We start from the raw sequence: 20,840 nt of genomic DNA, 5'->3' as shown, positions 1-20,840 counted from the left end.
CCCAGAGGAGGGGGTTCAGATGTGACATCACTGGGACGAGGAGAAGAAGAAGAATGCATCCCACACCCTTGAGCTTCAGCCAGCAGAGAGATGAGGGAGGTATTCGTACTTTTGACTGGGACATGGGGTGTGGCTGTGTAGCCTTCACAAGTCTTTGGGGGGATTTTCTGACTCATAGCTTTAATGACGGTTGAAGACTGGCTTTGTTCCAGATGATAACAGAAAACCAGATTCCTCACACGTCTGGACAACGTTTTAAGTTATTATAACCTTTATTCAATAATCCATCTTTTTTTTTTTTTTTGCAGTAATTTCCTTTTGCCACTCCAGCTCAATTTACGGCCTAGCACCGCTGCAATCGGCGCTGCCTCAGTCCTCCAGAGAGACAGCCAGGTTTATTGGAGGAGGAATTGGCTTCTGCATATTCCTCCTCAGCGGGAAGCACCGTGTTTCTACATGAATGAACATGGCTGAGTTGTCAGAAGGCTGAACGGTGAAACAGGCTCAATCTGTATTACACAAGGAAAGGAAGCTGCTCTTTGATACCGGTGGCATGCGGAGCTGTGTCCAATTCTGTAAGAGTCTCTCTGCGAGCACAAGACAGAATTTCATTCCTCTCGCTGAAAGTGGCGTCAGATGCATAGTGTACCGGGTTATGCAATACCACAATAAAAAAAAAAAAAAAGAAAGAAAAGAAAGCTGTCTTTGTGCAGCACAAACCCCAAAGAGATGCCCACAAATCCGGTAAACCATTTGACTGATAATCGAAAAACATAAAAGGGGAAACCGATGAATGGATCTTGCATAATGTCATGTGCATGTAAACAAACTGTACAAAGCATTGCTTGTAAGCATAGTTGCAGCATCTTATAGGCCCTTTTGTAACAGTCTTTTTTTTCTTCTGTCAATGGCTATGACTGATAGAGAAATGTCTGGTATGCTGGTGGCAGCTGAAGTCCAGAGAAGCCCAGAGGAGACGGGGAGGAGTCTTGCTAGTCACGGACCGAGCTCTTTGGTCCAAGATTCAGAGACGGAAAATGTCTGGAAGTGTCTTCGCGTTGTCCTGTAAACAGTTGGTGTACATGCAGATCTCGCTGTAGGCAGAATTGCTGGAAAACCTCCTCCTGTTCTTGGTATGTTCAGTAATTATAACGCAATTCATTTTCAGTCCGCCTCTTTGTGTCAATAAAAAAGGCTGGCGCTGGTGTTTACACCTCCACCTCCACCAATAAAGTCGGTCAGATTTAAAGGGTATTAATGCATGGCGGCCCTGGCAGTGAAGACCGGGGAACCCATGCCCGCTCTCACACCTGTATGCAACACACACACACACACACACACACATATCACACATCTCACAAGGTGCTTCCTCCGACCGTCCAGGGAATGTTGTCAATGTCAGTCTTCCTAAATCTTCCTCCTATGTGTCGGTAAGGCTGTGCCAGTGGCAGACCTGCTGTCCCTCCGCCGCTTTCATCTCTGTCCAGTGGCTCTGCTGCTCCTCGCAGGTGCTGTTGAGGCCCAGGGAGACCCAGCCCAGCCTCTCCCTGGGCCTCATGCTGCTCCGGCGGCAGAACACCGACAACACCAGAGACACCTCGGACAGCTGGAAGAGCGCCACCTGGAACAAGAAGGTCTCCTTGTAGGTGGGGTTGGGCTGTCCGCGGCACACGGCCGTCTTGCACTTGGACATCTCTTTCCCCTTTGAGTCCAGCATGGTCAGCTTCACGTAGGTGTCTGCAAGGAGGTGTGGGAGAGCGTGACGAGAGAGTGATGAGAGAGTGCCATCAAGTGGTGGGATATCAGAGCTGCAACAAACTGCAGCAGAGGTTTTATACAGGTGCACATTTTCATTTTTCTTGTGCACTAATGAAAGAACAGGTTGAACTTTGGAAGCAAAGTCAGTGCAATTAAGTAACCCGAACCACAACTCAGTGAAGAGGATTTAAGACCGGTACTGTACATTAGAATGTGTGTTTGTGTATATTTTTGAAAGATTTCTTGGACATTTTAGGGGTGCCCTGGTGGATCAACGGGTAGAGCGAGCTACGTATCATTAAGTGGCTCGGGTCTCTCAAATTCAAATATGCTGCACTGGCACGAATGTTCCATTTTTAGGTTACACTATTGCCAAAGCTGAATTACATATTATTAAATAATTACATTTTACAAAAGAAAACTAAGTAGATAATCGCAACATAACAAATACACTTATTATTCAATAAAGCAGAAATGCCAAAAATACCGTTTTGAAAAATCAATCCTCGTCCTAAATACTGTTCACAATGAATAAAACTAATTCTGGTAATTTGATGGAGTCTTTCAACCTTGTAACGCACACTTCTCTGCAAAAAGTTACACAAATATGAACATATATGTAGATATATATTTGACTACAATGACAAAGTAGTAGCATAGTGTAGCATTTTGGAAAACATGTCTTCTTGCCAAGATTAGATTTCAAAATCGATACAACTCTCATATCTGTGGAAAACGACTTAAATAAAAAATACATACAAGAGAAAAAAATGTGTTGCTCTGAAATTTGGATAAACTGCCAAATAGTTTGAGGATTCCAAGTTTCATAATTTATTTGCACATTAACAGAACTTAATCCAACGGAGCAAATATGTGATGTTTGGGGTCAAATCCTTCTAATCTACACGTGATTCAAAGATTCCTAACACTGATTCGATTACTAGTAATTCACTGCTGACTTACCTCTCATGATATAAAGCTGCCCCCCTACGAAGTGTTTTATACAACAGAACAGGCCGTCTGTGGCACACACACCACGGCACACAAAGGTGGAAAGAAGAAAAACAGGAAGCAGTTTAAAGACTGTGAGACACACCAGAAGCTCAGCGTTCACGGGAACTCTGATAAGCAGCAATTGCTCCAGCATTATGGCTTTAATCACTTACGTTACTAAAAAGCTGGTGCTGTTGCCAATTCATATTTAAATGTCATGGTGCACAATTTGTTAGCTGCTGGGAGTCTTGCCCATCTGTTTTGCCAAAACAATTGCTGAGTGTATCAGCCCACTTTGGGGAAGCCACATTACAAAGGAAAAGAAAACTTACATCACCACTCAGCACCGCAAACCAAGCTGGACACAAACCCCAAGAATGAAAACGATTTGGTAACATGGGTGCTTTTGTACGTACTGACGGGTTTGTCGGACGCTGTGGTTTTGAAGTGGCTTCCCTGGATGACCTCAGCCGATAACTGACCCGTGGCGGAGTTGTAGAGGAGACCCAGGAGGATCTCTGGCAAGGAAGAGTCTTCAGTAGAGCGACAGGAAAGAGCTCCGGCACTGCGAGAAACGCTCACCACAGAGCCGCAACCCTGGCCAGAAGAAACACACAGGGAGTTAGTCAAACAAGTAGATGGGCCATGAAATATAGCACAGACTTTTAATTCCCCCTTCAGAATGAATAATACATTTGTTAAACCACTGGCTTTACATCTAGCTGTACTTTGACTGTATTTTTGTGCAAATTAGCAAATGCTTAGATACATTTAACCTGCTAAACATTAGCATGTTAACATTCAGTTCAAGTAGAGCCTCACAGTGTGGTTGACTCAGAGATTTCTTAGCTTCTTGTAATTTGATGTACTCTGCCTGACTACCTGGCACTACTGTTTTTAATGCAACTATATATTAAGCACTGAAAGTTGAAGATTCCGTGCTAAGATTGTTTTTTATAGTTTATTCCGTCCGGCTACTGATCGATATCTTTTGACATTTTGTGTGAAGGTCTCACTGAAAAAGTGCATCTAATGATGCAGTGAAACGTCTTCCTTTAACAAAATAATTGAATCTTGTTTGAACATCAACCGAAACATTAGTCAATTATCTGTCAACAGGAAATTAGGACAAACATTTGTGGTTCCAGCTCCTCAAATGTTATTTCTGTCTTTCATTATGGTAAATTAAATATTATTTGGATTTGAAATAAAGACATTTAAAATTGAATAGAGAAAGTGGAGGTTTAATAGACCTAGAGAGGATTAATAGATTATGAAAAGTGTCGTCAGTTGACAAATGTATTGCCTCAGATATGACTATGCACAGTGCAAGATAGACATTCACAAAGCATTCTCACTGTGAGCTCAGAGCCCGGCTCCAGGGTGACGGGTAGAGCGATCTTTCCCTGCAGGTTGAGCTTAGTCAGGTAGAACACCTTCTCTCCCAGGACCTTCTCCTTTTTCATCCGCCTGATGCTGTACAGGCGGAAGCGGACGGCGTAGTCCCCCAGGGCCTCCTGTTCCACTCTGGAAAACTTAAATGTTTCCGTGAAGACAGGACACGGACCCTTCTGCACGCCGGTCTTGGCCCGTTGCTTCTTGGTGGGCAGCAGGACCAGGTGGACCTGCCATGCGATGTTGCCCGTCTGCTTGAGAGCGGGGATGTCTGTCGCCGCAGTGACAGTGACTGCCAACCACTGCTCGCCGGAGTCGTACTCGAAGGCGACGTCCAGCGTGCCGTATTTGGCCAGTGGCTCTGGCTCGTAGGCAGTAGGGAGCTGAGGACCGGAGCCGTCCTGAGCGGAGGAAAGAGAGAATCTGAAGTGTCAGAGCGACCTTCGTCAACTTACTCTTGTTCTTGAATAGTATTAGTTATAGTCAGTTAAGTCCCCAACAGACGTGGGTCAAATATGAGGGAATAAATATGCCTAAGTCAATAAAAGAATACCATTTAAAGTGGAAATTATATTTTAAATGATATTTTATTATATATATTATATTTTTTACCTGTGTTTTTAATGTTCAAATTAATCAATCTACAATGCTGTTCAACCCAACCACCCACCCTCACAATCCTTTCTAGTATAAACTAAGACAGTTGGTTAAAGAACACACAGCAGCTTTGATCTCACCTCAGGTCCCAGCACAGCGGTGCTGTCACTGGGTATGTCCTCCTCACAGCCTTTGTTGAGGTAGCTCTCGGTGTCCTGGTCTACACTGGCCTCACTGGCCTCACTGGCGCAGCGGGACAACGCCCTCCTGACCCCTCGGGAGCGAGAGGTCACGCGCGCCGCCGGGCCCTCGTCCTGGTACGGAGGAGGCTGGGGCTCACTGACGGAGGAATTTTTCTTTATTCTCTGGATCTTGTTGGCTGCTTTCACGACAGTGACAGAGCGGGACGCAGAGGGAATGTGATACAAGAGGTGTGTTACTGGAGACATACTGTGCTCGGCAGAAATATTCATTAAGCATGCAGCATACAGTCGACCGCAGAGTCAGGTTAACCTCTTAAACTGTGCCGGAGCCACAGGTGAGTCCATCCTGGTAAATCGAAACAGCCTGGAGGTGTTCAAACTCTGTGTGATCATCATGTAGGTGCAATGAGATTTTAACAACAACTAAAGGAATACCCCGGCATTTTGGAAAATATGCTTGTTTGCTTGAATCAATCGTTTCAAATTTTGAGTTACTTCACTGAAATTGTGTTTATATGTATATATTCTATTCTATATTATTTTCATTACTGCTACTTTTTACTTCTACTTTACTCAAATTCAGAGGGCAGCTTTAGTTACTTTGCAGATTCAGATTAATAAGCCCAAATAGAATCAACAAATAAATGATGATGTTTTATTATGGATAAAGACTTGACTGCTTCCCAGCAGTTTATATTCTAAAAAGTAGCCCTTCGTTTACCAGCTTCAACATCAAAGCAATTGATGATTGATGTATATTTTGATGCTAATACTTTTGTACTTTAACTTAAGTAAGATTCTGAATCCTTTGACTTGTCTTTGCTGTAGTATTACTGCTTTTACTAAAGTAGAATATCTGAACACTTCGTCCACCACTGATTATTGCGATCAATCTTACACATACTTACTTACTCATGTTTTATCTCATTCATTATAAAGTGTGTCTTGTATTTTGTAACCTTTAGTTTCTACCGTGTATGTGTCGCTCCGCTCACCTCTCCCGGTTAAATAAAGTTTTCTGTAGAACAATGCACACTCTCACCCCGTTCGCTGGAGGCGTCACTGCTGTAGCCTCCCTGCTCAGTGGACTGTTTGCATTTGTTGCTCCATGCAGAAGTTGTGTTCTGCTGGGCCACAGCCTCGGGGCCTTTGTCCTCCTCGCTGTCTGATAAAACTCCCTCTGGAGAGAACACACAGAGACTCTTGTTCAAACGTTTCATTTATCTTATACAAAAACATATTATGTGCAGTGAGGCAAGAACAAAGATGCAGATGCTGAAACTGGCACACAGCACTCTGGAGAGCGGAGTTTTTAGGGTAAGAACTTCAGGTTATGATTCCAAAGAGTGAAGAAGAGGAGACCCAGAAGGTGAAATGGAAGCAGCACACCATCTAACCTTGTTTTCCTTTTTTCTTCTTCTTGCTTTTCTTCCCTTTCTTCTTCTTCTCCTCCACATCTGAGGCCTCTTCCGATTTCTTTGAACTCTCCTTTGCTCCTTTCCTCTTCTTCTTGTCAGACTTTTTCTTTTTCACTGCTGAGGAGGAAGACCTAGACAGCTCGGCCTCTTCCTCGTCATCTCCCTCTCTCTCAAGGCTGTCCGCCGCCTCTACCTTTTCTCCGTCTTCCGGCTTTTTCTGCTTTGATAACCCGCTTTCAGTCTCAGGACCAGGTGATGGAGGTGGTTGAGCGGTGGAGCTGTCTCCGCTGACACTCGCCTTTCTGTCTTGTCCGCCACTGTTGTCTTTCTTCTCTAAAGCGTCGGCTTCCTCTTCTTGCTCTCCATCTTGGGATTCCTCTTTGTTTTTCTGTGCCATGGCTTCTTTCTCCAGCTGCTTTTCCCTCCTTTCTTTTCTCCTTTGCTCTCTCTTCTCCTGCAGCTCCCTCTCCTCCTTCTTCCTCTTCTCTTCCTCTGCTAACTCGGCTTCTGTCTTTTTCACTCGCCAGCATCCGTCCCTCCATTCCCACTCCAGCTGGCTCGGATTGCCCTCGGCCTCGTTAGCATCACCGGACTGGTTGGTCTTCGAGGCTGTGTTGCCGGCCTTGCTTCCTCCTTCCCGTGTCGTGGAAATCTGACCCGACTCCTGGCCACTGATTTCGCCATCTTCCTCGTCTTGCACCTTGCTGATGATAGTGGTGACCTGCTCCGTCAGCTGGTCGCTGACAGCGTACGTGGCGTCGCTGACGGCGTTGGCCAGGTCGTCCACGCGGCTGGTGACCGAGTCCAGGAGGGAGGAAATGTTGACAGATGGGAGGTTCTGCTGGAAGCTCTTGAAGAAGGCCATCTCTCAGCCGGGGATCCCGTCACCACGCTGGCCGCTAGATTACCTCATCAGAGGCACTGACACGGACATGCGGTCGTTAGAAGGGTGTAGCGCCAGCGTCACAGTGTGTGCTGAGCTCAACACGTGCATACAAACCAACATGGGGATTGTAAAGATTATAATAAAATGTTTGGTAACAAGAGCTTTCTCACAGTGTCTGCACTCAGACATTATAATAGTATAATAATAACATGTACATTAATCAATGCTGCACTGCAAGAACAAAAGGAAATATCAAGTCTATGGTCTCAGTTTTGTCAGGAGTGAAGCCTCCACTCTGATTTTACACACTCATAACACATTCTGTGTTTTTTCCCACAGTTCTCTGGTCACATTTCCGACTCTGGGTGCTTTGATTATGCTTCCTCTGCTCCTCGCTCCTCGCTCCTCCGTCCTCCGGCCCGTGAGCCAGAAATTAATCAAGGTCAGCCATCATTGAGGAAGGAGGAGCGAGGCTCTTGGAGCGAGGAAGCACTCCCTTTGATTGTCGCGTTTATTAATTGGAGAGCTAATCTGACGGGACAGTAAAAGTAGCCACTGTCCTGTTATGGAAGCAGCTTATAATATTAATAATATTGCATGACTGATACTGTAATGAGGCAAATCATCTGTAGAAATGGTGGCTCTAAAGTTATTATTGTTTGTTCATAAAAACTGAATCTGAATTATGAATGATTCATACAAACATGAACACTGGCTTATTCAGATTCACAGTTGAGCTTACAAACATACAATGAGCCCACTTATGGTGGCGAGAGTTTGCACTGAATGAGCCAATAACCTGCGTGTAAATGCAGCCACTGTGGTAGATCTACATGTGTGTTGAGTACCTGGCTTGTTGTTCTTATAGCCACTGAGATGTGACAGATCAGCCGGACTCTCCACTGACAGCTTGTTGCTGAGGTAAAGAAAAAACAGAGCCATCAACGCCATGAAGGCTGCAATGGAAGACAGGACACCCAGAAGCTCAGGAGAGACTAAGGAGGAGAAGAACAGAAATAAAGAGGGAGGGAGGAAGAGAAGGGGAGGAGGAAAGACAGACAGAAAACAAAAAAAACAAAAAATTAGACAAACATAATACTGATTATTGAAATGTAACAGATGAATTTCCAAACCAAGTCTTTTATTCTTAAGAAAAAAAAACATGCTATAAATAAAAACAAACACAGATGGCTGCAAGCTAAAAAAAAAAAAGCTTTTAAGGCTGTAAACAACTCTGCTTTGATACCACAAATAAATCTATCTGATGATAAAAAAGACGCCTCGCCAGTCGGGGGGGGGGGGGGGGGGGGGGGGGGTCAGCATTAGCTATTGTGCTTTTAAAGAGTCAGAGCTTGTTCCACTTCAAAGGCATAACAGATACAATCTACAGCAGTGTATGTAGGCCAACCATACTCCATGTAACCATGCAGCCCTGCGCTGCTGATGTGCTATTTTTATGCGAGCCTCAAAGGGGCTGTATCTAACTGAAACGTAGACTCGGTAAACCAGCCAAACCGCACTGGGCCTGCACTTAATACGCTACAACGCAGTTTAGCTGAAGAAAACGGCAGGCATGAGCTGTGGGCTAATCTAAGTTCTGGCGTGTCTGGAGTTTAAGTTTAAGCCCTTCTTGAGCCACATAACACAGTTTTTTGATCTGACAATTATATGGACATATTCAACAATGAATCCCTTAGCGTTTCATGGCAGACACCGACACCGGTATTTTATATCGACTGTTCAATAAACCCCTCCCACGAGCAGGGATTGTCCAATCATAGCTTAGCAACCGTAGGCAAGCTGGGGACTCCTCCACATGTTGAGGTGGTGAGCATTGGTGCTGTGGAGCAATACTTTGCATTTAAAGACATTGGAGAGGGGTGTCTCTTTCTTTTTTAAAAACCACAACAACCAAATTGTAAGGAATCAATTAAAGTGTGTGTTTGCGCTCCCATGTGCTGCACAAGTTATCATGTCCAGATGGATAGCTTACTACCGCAATAGTAACCTGGCCACCCAACGAATGTTCGTCCAATCGTTCAGGTCTCTTTTGGCCTCTTGAGGGAAATATCTGGGTCTTCAACTGATAAAAGCTTGTGATTGTCTGTCTCCTGTGTGATGCTGAGCAGGTACAGAGGGAGGTTGTTTTGTTTTTTTTGCTGCTTGCCGTGTCTGGAAAAGACACTGATGAGAGCGCTGAGACTGAACCGCAACAATAACCCAAATGTTGTGTCGTGTGTTTTGTAGCAGGGGCTCATTTCTAATACACCTGTGACTGATTAAATTGGTCAACGGTGTGAAAACTGGTGTTGGTACTGAGAGCACAAATGCGAGAGGAGGAGAGAATAAAAGAGAGACATAGTTTCTCAACCCTCCTGACTACAGACTGAACTTATGGATGGACTTGTTTCACCATGGCAACAGGCAGAGACCACTGCAGCCTGACAACTGTGTGCTGCTGCCGACTGCCCAAGTAATGAATGCTAAATTCCCAAGAATGGCAAGAGAAGTAGGGGAGAGATAAGAGCTCCGACATGGCGGCAGAGGCTTACCTTCTCCAAAACGAATATCCTCTTTAAAGCCAGCTGTTCCCAAAAAAGCACTATCAGTATTTCTGCTGCTATAGATAGCAAACGAAGAAGAGGGAGAAACAAAGTTGTCTCTGCTCTGAAGTAATCCGACATGTAATAAATCCCAGTCCCAGGCCGTGCACTTGCCAGGCTTACGTATCAACTCTCACTGCAGACAGTTGTGTGTCGATTGTAGCCAGAATGACCTCTGCAGGCGAAATATACACAGCTCATGGCCCTGTGCCCCGGGTGCGATAACGCTTCATACATGGCCCCGCTCTGTAAATGTCAACAACAGCTGAATAATTTAGGCACCTGAGGTAACCTGAGGCCTCCGTCAATGTACACTGGAAAGTGGAGCGGCAGCAAGCCTTAGAAACAGCTCACCCTGCCGTCGGTGGTTTTTGATATAATACCCATCATTCTCAGGAAAGCCTGATGTTTATCTTAACAGATTAAAGTGGATCCTCCTCAGCCACTTCCCTTTCTCTGCCCGTTCTCTCTGAGTGTGTGCATGTACGAATTGTGTGTCTGAAAAGAACACACAAGAAAATTAATCTGTATTTTTTTTTTTTTTACGCCGTATGAGCTGAGGCTGAACCCAGGACTCTGAAATGAGCCTCAGGATTCAATCAGCTTTTTATTTTTATTTTTTTCGAGGTAATGACTCAAGCTGACTAATAAACATGAAAACACAGCCACTGAACCATTCAATGTGCAAACAGCAAATTAATAATAACCTCAGAGGATACGTGAGCTCATTTAGAGCAAATGGTTTTGTGACATAAAAACAAGGGAAACAAATCCTTCTGTTGTGTTTCTACATTACGATACAAAACATGTAAAATGTTGTCTTTGTGGACGTTAGCCGTCACTAATTAATTAATGTAATAACTTATCCCACTTTTAAGTTTTTAGACCAGTGCATACTTAACCTGGCTCTACTTTGTAGGGCATGCTTGTTTAAAAAGTAAGTAGGCAATGTGGAAATGTTGCTTACACATGGACTTCTGATACGAAACAAAACCTCCGCGCTGAATAAATCATGAACACACAGCTGCCTTCTTTTGCTGAAGTAAACCAAAACTTGATATGCCATGCATAATTCACACGCAGGCATTATGCTTTGTGAAGTCCATATTGAGACGCTTTCTATCCACCAAACTTCAGTGAAAATTCACAGGAATAGAGCTAAATGTTTGGACATAGCAATCTTTGTGCTTTTAAAGCGATGTCGCGGAGTACGGCCGAGCACGAACGCCATCATGCTCCAAATGAAAACAAACACAAACAAAAATGTGCTCTTTTGCAAATTTGCAACGTGAAACATGGCCTTACCTCGTCTGGCACAGATGAGCTCATGAACACCACAGTTCCTCCCCCCTCCTGGGAGAGAGAGAGAGAGAGAAAAAGTTGGGAGTCAGAAGTTATAAATATGATTCAATGGAGGCTACGGTAGAAACATATGTTCATGCCTCAGGTTTGGGAGGCTGGCAGATGGTTATGCCAACAACTATAAAACTGATGAGCTGGAACCAACAGAGAAAAAAAAAAAAGCTCAATCCAATGAAATGGTTAATTCTGAATATCAAGTTAGGGAGGTATTTTGAAAAAAAATATTGTAAAATATTTGTGAAAGCAATGTAAACCTGGAGCCGGTTAGCTTAGCTTATCTTTGCTCGAAGACTGGAAGAAAAGGAAACAGCCTACAAACATACAGAAGCCAAAGTGTAAAAATCCCAAGTTTTTGTTTGATGGGGAGTTATGTTCAGGACTTCTTCTTTTTTTCTTTTTTTTTTTTTGTAATAATTCAGGAATAATTGTGTTTCTTAACATGAAGGTCTAAATGTTCTCTGAATACTGAATTATGTATGTATGTATTTATTGGTCTACAAGTAGTCAAATATAATTATGAAAAGTGTAAAAATTGTGAAATCATTCTTTAAAAGTTACTCAATGTGTGTGTTAAATTCCCAGATTGAAATAACAAAGTCATGACCTCCGAACTCAATGTCCCAACCGGTGTGGATATCATCAGTTAAAGTTATGTTTCACCTAATTATCACCAACTAATATGATCTCTTTGCATTATCTGGAAATACGTTACATTTTTACTATTTTCACTCCATTATTTCCTTCACAATCCCACTGAGGCTTAACTTAATGAAGGACACTGACACTTGTATCACTTGATTCACACACTATCTCTCTTGGCTCGTCACCTCAGTATTTAATGATTCAGGTATCTACAGAGGCAGAGAAAGGCTGACTTGTGTTATGTCACACAGCAGACAGACACTCTCTGGACACTAAATGTTAGAGAATCTCTCTGTCGGCTATTCTTTCACAGACAAAAAGCTTGCCAAAATGTAGCAATCAATTTAGCACGGGTCACTGGTATCCCTAAAATCAAATGCTTACAAGAGGGCTTTTTACAGTATGGGGAAGAAGATTATTTCAGATTTATTTTTTTGAGTATAGCCAACTCTGCTTGTATGAGTTACAAATATCAAAGCACTGAACTGCTTGTTTGTGGTGATGGTGTTGTAATTGGTTAAAGTAAAACCGCAAGCTTCAAGCTGCAAAAATAGCTCGGCCTGTTTTTTGAAGCCATCAAACAATTTAAAAATAAGAGAGAAATCTATTCTCAGGTGATTCTTCCAAAAATGATCGTGAAGTCCAAGAAAGTGCAACATCAAAGTGCCATCTAGGTTAACTGGATTCACGTTTAACCTTCAGCCTACCAACACAATTACATACAAACCTCAACATTTTACGAAAGTTACAGTTAGTTTGCATGTCGTGTAAAAGGAAAATATAAAGAGCCCATGAGGAAATCTGCGTCTGTCTCCTTTAAAATGACTGACACAGTGCCCTACCCCCCTGATAGTGTGTGATACTTTGAATAGGACCCACAGCAAACATTTTATCTACCTATAAATTACATAGGCTGCAATTGGGTGCTTTTTTACAATATTTTTTTTAAAGCACTAAAAGACAGAAACAATGATATGAAGTAATTTGGAGCAAATTGATTGATAAAGTCTTGAAAAATTGGAATGATAGAATGAAGCACCTGAGGGCTCTGGGGCCCATTGGATGATAGTTCAATACACTTGAAGACATATTGTACTCTGATTTGAATATTTTGAAGTGATAACATCTATTCTAACTTTTAAGAATAAACCATTGCTGTGTAAATATATGGGCTAATTCAAGATTGAGTATTTGTATATATAGCATATACAATATGAGTTGAAGATATATGCATTCCTTTACCACTCGTGAGTCACAGGCTTTATAAAGCCCCCCCCCCCCCCCCCCCCCTCCCCTCTCTCTCTCTCTTTCTCTTTCTCAGGTGACGTGTAGGCTATCAACAAACACTGCTGCACGTATGGCTGCACGTGACATAATAAAGAACAGTGCCCATGATGGGACAGGGCAAGGCACGCGCCTACTCTTCACACTGACTGCATCATTTTTTTTCATCGCTGCTCGGTGTCATGTGTGTTCCGGTCACTTTCACTAAAACCTTGAGGAGATTGTAGCCTACACATTACCCATGCAGCATAGCGAGAATGTCAACAGCACGTGCATCCACGAAGAATAACGGTTATTTGACATCAGCGGTTGCTTTTCTAACTCAAGCCGTTATTTTATTGTATTATCGATAACAATACACCATATTCATCCGCCAGGTGATGTAGTTATTTTACAGTGGTAAAACAAAGTTGTCATGTGACGCTTAGTAGCAGCTTGCAGTGATTTTTCGGTTGAAGCCCAAAATAAATATTCATATTATTTTATATTTAATCTCTGTCACAGGCGTGTCTCAATCGAATATTTTTGCACAAACGTGAGTGGGTCAATCAAAAGCTCCGGGACCGTCTTCATCCGTGTCCACTTTAGCATCACTTCACGCGGCTGAGAGAGCACGCGCGCATCCCATGAAGGGATCACAACATTCCTGCATCAGCGCGGGTGTCCGCACTTCACAGCATCAGCCTCGTGCCGCTAGCTGTCCCAGCTCCGGAGCACTGCGGCACGGCGTAATTTAAAGCAGAAACTGCTCTAAGCATAACAGACATTCTGAATAAAACATGATTATTATTCATTTTTTTACAAACATCATTCTCATTCCGTCCCGAGCAAAGTTTGACACGAGTCCCGCAGGACACCTGAGACCGAGTACTTACCGTCAATCGCCATGATGCTCCGTCCCGGACTCTACCAAGTGTTGGGGGTGTGAGGGAGGAGGGAGGAGGAGGGAGATCATTCATGTGCCAGTGGACGGTGTGTGTGTGTGTGTGTGTGTGTATAGGAATTTACTATTTCAATATCAGAGGCACTATGTAAGCTATTAGACCTAATATTCAACATATTTTTTCAAATTGTGGGATAAAAAGGATGAAATGAGCCTCTACTGATCCCAAGAGGCCAAAATGCAGTTGTTGTTATTCTGCTACAATGCATCAGGATTAACAATCTAACGTGATATATGATAATATATCATTTTACTGCACACTACTTTTAGTTTGATACTTTAAGTCAGTTTGACTGATAATATTTCTGCACTTTTATTTAAGAATGATTATGAATGTGGAACTTTGACTTAAATAGAGTATTTGTACTCTATTGGGACTTTAACTGAAGGAGCTGAGAACCTGTTCCACCACTGGTTATAGTGGGGATGATGGTGATGTGTTGATTATATATTCTTAGTTTAGAGGTTTTTTTTTGTCTACTTGATTACTATTATGTATTTCAGAAGAAAGAAGGGGAGACAAAACAGAGTATTTATTCCTACATATTTCGTTTTCTTTATCTTTTTTTAAAATCTGGGAATAAGGGAAGCACACTAATTGCCAAATATATGCTGTTGCATTGATTTTTGTTAATTAGAACTAAGGGGCCCAGCACAAAAAAAATAAAATAAACAACAGCATCAAAACAAAAGTAACCTGAACCGTGTAGACAGGGGAGGTCCTGTTCTCCTGTCTCTCCCTCGCCAGCCAATCAAATGCCAGGGATCTGCCGACGTCACTCCTCGTGGACACACCACCGTTTTTTTTATTTCTAAACACATTTCCGCAAAGTTTACAAGCATCAGCTGCCTCACATTTAATCGGAGTTTTTTTTATGAAGTTTTAAGACTTACAACGTTTATAAAAATGAGTGAAATCAAACCAAACGTTTCGGCTCCAACTGAAGACAGCGGAGAGGAAAAAGACTGGGCCGAGGCCAAAGCTTTCTTTGACAACCTCAAAACAAACAAACCCAGACCTGTGAGTATTACCATGATCTTGTGTGTTATCCGCACATACTTTATTGCACACATTTCTGTGACTTTCTAAGTGCAGACAAGGCTGCAATAGCACTTTTTTCTTTGTGCGCCCCCTCCCATCCACTCGCAGCCCAAACCCCGGTATGCTGTCACCATCGCAGTCTCGTCTCGCACCCTCTTCAACATGGTGGCAGAGAGGAAGATCTACGAGGAAGAAGGAATGGAGAAGTACGTGGCTTATCAGGTGGAGCATGAAGAAGAGCCGCTGAAGCCAGGAGCTGCTTTCCCCTTCGTGAAGGTAGGCCTGGGGCCCCTCCAGTAGTGTTACCCATCCGGGAAGGTCTCCGTTTGTAAAAAGACTGCAGTGTTTCCTGACAATGGACTACATGAGTCAGTTTGAACCCCTGCATCCACAAATAGTGTGGTTACAAAACCATGTTATATATCAGGCCACACCTCAATAAGTCAAGTACAGGCATGTATTTTAGTTGTGGCCCTGTCAGATCCAGACAAACAGACTTAACAAGCTACTGTACAACTTCCTGTAAAGGTTGATTTATGTTCAGTTCTTGTGATTGTGCAATCTTCAACGTGTTCAGCAACTTTTTCACTGAAGTTATCTCGCTGGAATAGAGGAACATCAGGAGAAGAGTGATTGTAAAATAAACTTGTATTCCTACTCCAGTGACATAGCATACATTCCTGCTACCATGGCTGGCAACAGACACTGTGGGTTTAGTGCAAAAGTAATCCTGCCTGTATGTTGGATATAAAGTGATCAATGAGTCACTGGAGCTTGTTGAACATTTTCATCGCTTATTTTCTTCCTTCACCAGCAAATACCACAATATCAGCCCATAAGGAAGCGCTTTTGCTCTTCATTTAATCCCTGTAAATGACTACACTACACTAAAAGGAATAAAGTTGAATACAGCCGTCCAGTTATTAATCCTACCTTCATGAAGGTTATAATGTTCCGTTTTTATTTTAAGAGGTGTTGATTCAACATTTTGGCCATTGTAGAGGCTGTGATTTGTGGTGCTGTTGAATTATATTTGGTTATAATGAAATCTGTTTTCATTAATTTGCATACACTCATTGATATGATCATGGTGGACATGATGTATCAGAAACAGTCCTCAGTAAGATGTAAAATCACACTACAGCTTCCAAAATGACCATGAAATTTAAAGTGAAATCTCTTCAAAACAGTATTAAAAAGCATTATAACCTTCGTGGAGGTATTCAAAGGTCTGGACCCAATAATAACCAACCGTCATGATTTAACATTTATGATGTACTACATATTTTGTCAAGTACTTCATCACTGAGGTGATACTGCAACACCTTTTGGGAATGTATATTCATTGTCCTTTTTTAACAAATATCTTGCTCGAGAGCTGTGTGTGTTTTCTATTTGTAGACACTATGTGTTAGATGTGTCGATTAGTATGTGATGTCAACAGTAAAGTCCGACCAATATAAACATGTTTAATTAAGGCAGATAATTGACGGGTAAATATATAGTAAAATCTGATCATCTGAATCTAGCACATTTGAATTAAAGATCCTTCAAATCTTTGTTTTAATAAGAATTATGACAGGATATGTACAGATAACAGTTGGAAAGATGAACTTTTCATTGCTCTCTGTGGACAAACTGTGTCAAGTCATCACAGCTTCCAAATGACCTCAAACATATTACTTTGTTGCTTAACTGCAGACTGGTACCAGTATATCTGTGGTGAGCTAACATGTGATTTATCAGCCCGGCCATTCAAGTCTGTCTGTATCCAGCTGTGTCGTGCATGTGCATACAAAGATGCACAAAACGCCCTGATGAAGGCGGTAATGCTTTGTAAGGCACACTCCTCTGTTGCAGTGCTGTCTTAAAGCCTTTTGACGTTCCCTTTAAAAAGCTTAATTGAAAGAACGCTGTGGCACAATGTTGTAATGTTTGTGTTGTAACCTCATGTTGAACGCTCTTGAAGCAACATCCTGACTGTTTGGTCCGCCCTCTCACGCAGGCGCTGATGGACGTCAACTGTCGACTGAGGAAGCTCTACCCGGACAGCGAGGAGCTGTTTGATATCGTCTTAATGACGAACAACCACGCCCAGGTTGGAGTGCGCCTCATAAACAGCATTAATCACTACGGTACGCTGCTGGCATTGTTGATTGGTTAGCACGCTGCAGCAACGGGCACAATCAAAAGCATCACTCAGTCTTGAACTTACCCACTATGGGGGGACTTATTTTTCACATATCTCCAACTTGCTTTTATACTTACAGATCTGACCATAGAGAGATTCTGTATGACCGGAGGGAAGAGTCCGATAGGCTACCTAAAGGCCTACATGACCAACCTCTACCTCTCTAAGGACTCGGAGAAAGTCGGAGAGGCCATAGAGGAAGGTAAGGGATTCTGTTGGATTATATAACACTGATTTCTATCTCACACAACCTTGTTTTGATGCATGAGTTGCTTTCAGCAGCCTCGAGATGCGTTTGTACTTCACTGATATTTACACACGTGTGTGTGTGTGTGTGTGTGTGTGTGTGTGTGTGTGTGTGTGTGTGTGTGTGTGTGTGTGTGTGTGTGTGTGTGTGTGTGTGTGTGTGTGTGTGTGTGTGTGTGTGTGTGTGTGTGTGTGTGTGAGAGAGAGTGTGACTCATTCACACTGTTGAGGGAAAACCTCGACCCGCTGCTGTGCAGCAAAAAGGAGCCGGTTGTTTCATGGCTCCAAACTTTCTCCATTAAACCTAGCAATGGATGCACATCCCGAAGCATATTTCTGACCAACCCTCCCCTCCTCCAGGCATCGCTGCAGCCACGATGTTCATGCAAGAAATGGATAATGAGTTGAGCGTTACCGAGCTGAGGGTGGCGTTTGATGGCGACGCCGTCCTCTTCTCGGACGAGTCCGAGATCATCGTGAAGCAGCAGGGCCTGGACTCCTTCTTTGAGCACGAGAAGAAGTTTGAGGACAAACCCCTCGCTCAGGTAACTGATTTCTGTTTCTATGTACTTTAAGATCACTGGCACCTAATGCAGGGCCTTTATATCCAGAATATACTGATACAAACACAGCCTCATACTGATCTTCACAGTTATAAGGCGGTTGTGTTATCCAATGCTGATCCTTCCTCGCTAATCGCATTCCTTTAAATCATACAGATGTTTTTTTCTTTGTAGTTAATTCTTCTTGAATACTGTAGATTCAGTGTTTTACTCTGCCATTCACCCTCTTAAACAAATTGAAAAAAAGTTTTATTGGGCCGTGATGGCCGAGTTGCTGTTTCAGAAGCTTTTCAACATTGACAATAATATACTCAAAGATGCTCAAAATGCACAGACCACAATCATTGTTTTCCATCCAGATGTATCTGCCGTCAGTGGACAGAGTCCTGATAGAGTGCTCAGGGGGACTCGTCTGATGTAAACAGTTTAGTTTTTTAGTTTCGGATTATTTATTCACTTTTATACATAAGCATAAAACCAGGAAACAGAAGTGACAGGAGAGATAAATACCACATGAATCAGCAAAATACAAAGAAAGTAATGACGATAAGATGCAAACAAAACTGAACAGATGAGTTATCAAATCTAATAGCTGTGAGAACAGCACCTGTATGGCGTGAAACAAGGCTCTGGAGAATGTCTGCAGTCTATAAATGAGTTTTAAAATCCGTTTTGCCCTCTTGTGTGTGCATTTAGTTTCTCTCCTCTTTTGGTTATCTGTCCCTGTGTTCCTTATTTCCAAACATTTTAAATTAACTTGATTGTTTGGCTCTTTCAGGGTCCCTTAAAGTGCTTCCTGGAGGCTCTGGGGAAGCTGCAGAGAAAGTTTTACGCCAAGAACGAGCGCATGAACTGTCCCATCCGAACCTTCCTGGTGACGGCCCGCAGCGCGGCCAGCTCCGGGGCCCGCGTCCTGAAGACGCTCCGCAGCTGGGGCCTGGAGATCGACGAGGCTCTCTTCCTGGCCGGGGCTCCCAAAGGGCCCCTGCTGCAGAAAATCAAACCGCACATCTACTTCGACGACCAGATGTTCCACATTGAGGGGGCCCGAGAAATGGGAACCATATCGGCACACGTCCCCTACGGGATCGGACAGAAGTACAACAAGGGGAAACTCATTGAGCAGCCTGCGAAGAAAGAGTAATAACCTGAAACTGGTTGAAATATTGAATACCCACTACACTCCAAAATACAATCTTGCATTTATGAAACTGTATCTGTTAAAAGAATACCAGCAATTGGAAAGGATTGAGGTAATTCATTGTTGATGCCGTCTACAAAGTTTCCTAGTTTTTAAACATTTTTTTATAAAATATCTTTAGGATAAGTTTTTATTGATGAGTGGGGGGAATGCATTTTCAAATCAAGAGTTACACCAGGTGCCACAAACTGTTTCACTGAATATTGTTGTGGAGGAGAAGCACCAGGTTCAAGATTACCTATCGAGGCTTTTTATCTGCACTTACTGTGTAGCTGTTCACCTTTTGAGAGAGCTTTTGTTCTCATTTACATTTGCGCTGATGTCATTTTCTTTACAGTTTTATACAAATGTAATTTTACGTACCTTGGTTTTAGCTATTGGTCCTTGGCCTAATGAATACGACCAGGGCGGGAGAATATATATATAAATATATATATATATATATCTGCTGTGATAGTTGTTGTTTTTCTGCATTGGCTCTTTGATAGATTTAAAGATCATGAGCCAATTTCAACTCAAAATATCTAACATTCTGTTATTTATTTTTCTCATTTGTTGAGGCATATTAGTATCAACTGTTATTTTTAAAGCAGCACTTATAAGGGTAGAACGTCTGGCTTACAGGGAACACTGACACTGTTTTTCTTTTTTACTGTCTTTGTTGTTGATGCACACAAACCATATCAAACTTAGACTTTATATTTCTCCTCAAACTTTTATACTCATGTTCTGTGAGTTGTTAAAACTTGTACACTGTACCTCATTATCAGGCAGCACACTATAACTACACCTTTCTGTCACGTTGTAGTGCTTTTATATAGGACTGACTACATATGCTATACATGTTTGCAAATTGAATTTGATGTATTTTCATATTGCAAAGATTTGTAAATGTTTTCAAAACTATTTAATTGTGGAGTTCAACAGTTACACTTGTTTGTGAATGTCTGTATCATGTCTGGTAATGTCGACAGATCATGTGGTGTTTTTGAACTGATTGTAATCGTGTCCACAATAACATGTTTGTACAATTACGCTTTTCTATACTGCGATTTCTAATCCAGCCTTTGCGTGTTGAGTGCAGAGGAATAAAGGAATGTGGAGGAACCCCAATGGCTGTTTTCTGTCAGTGGTGGAAAGTGATTAAGTACATTTACTCAAGTACTGAGCTACAATTTTGAGGTGCTTCTACTTTAATTTAGTTTGTCCATTATATGATACTTTATACTTCTACTCCACTACATGTCAGAGGGAAAAACTAATTCATGTGACTTTTACAAGATTTTGCATTAAAATCATGCTGAGCTTTTGTCATGTTAAACCTCTCACATAAAGCAGAGTCTTGTAATGTTTTAGATGTCTGGGATGTTAGCAGTTCCTCCAAATAATAATTTCCCCTCTAAACGTCTAGAATGGTTTAATTTACAAAAATGTTCAAGGCCCAAAAATGATCCAATATTTCACAAAAAAAAACAAAGATTAGAGAAAAGTCTCCCGCTTGGAAATCACTGGA

General features: G+C 42.3%; 2 protein-coding genes across 2 annotated transcripts; one reads left to right on the top strand and one right to left on the bottom strand.

The window, feature by feature from the left end:
- Window positions 1-1,420: 1,420 nt before the first annotated feature.
- On the bottom strand, window positions 1,421-7,229 carry syt14b (synaptotagmin XIVb; the record flags this gene model as incomplete). The annotated part of the gene is made up of 7 exons (XM_079180930.1): window positions 1,421-1,737; window positions 2,722-2,778; window positions 3,168-3,348; window positions 4,110-4,547; window positions 4,884-5,125; window positions 5,989-6,126; window positions 6,344-7,229. 7 exons carry the CDS (start codon window positions 7,227-7,229, stop codon window positions 1,421-1,423), a joined length of 2,259 nt encoding a protein of 752 aa, XP_079037056.1.
- Window positions 7,230-14,916: 7,687 nt separating this feature from the next.
- Window positions 14,917-20,434, top strand: LOC306711767 (cytosolic 5'-nucleotidase 1A-like). The gene is made up of 6 exons (XM_079180801.1): window positions 14,917-15,105; window positions 15,235-15,402; window positions 17,132-17,261; window positions 17,397-17,519; window positions 17,924-18,108; window positions 18,905-20,434. Exons 1-6 carry the CDS (start codon window positions 14,992-14,994, stop codon window positions 19,268-19,270), a joined length of 1,086 nt encoding a protein of 361 aa, XP_079036927.1. The 5' UTR covers window positions 14,917-14,991; the 3' UTR covers window positions 19,271-20,434.
- Window positions 20,435-20,840: the final 406 nt, after the last annotated feature.

Source organism: Pholis gunnellus (assembly GCF_910591455.1).
Source record: "Pholis gunnellus genome assembly, chromosome: 19".
NCBI classification, from domain to species: Eukaryota; Metazoa; Chordata; class Actinopteri; order Perciformes; family Pholidae; genus Pholis; species Pholis gunnellus.
Note: the sequence above shows the minus strand (reverse complement) of the source record. Positions and strands in the feature narration are given on the sequence as shown.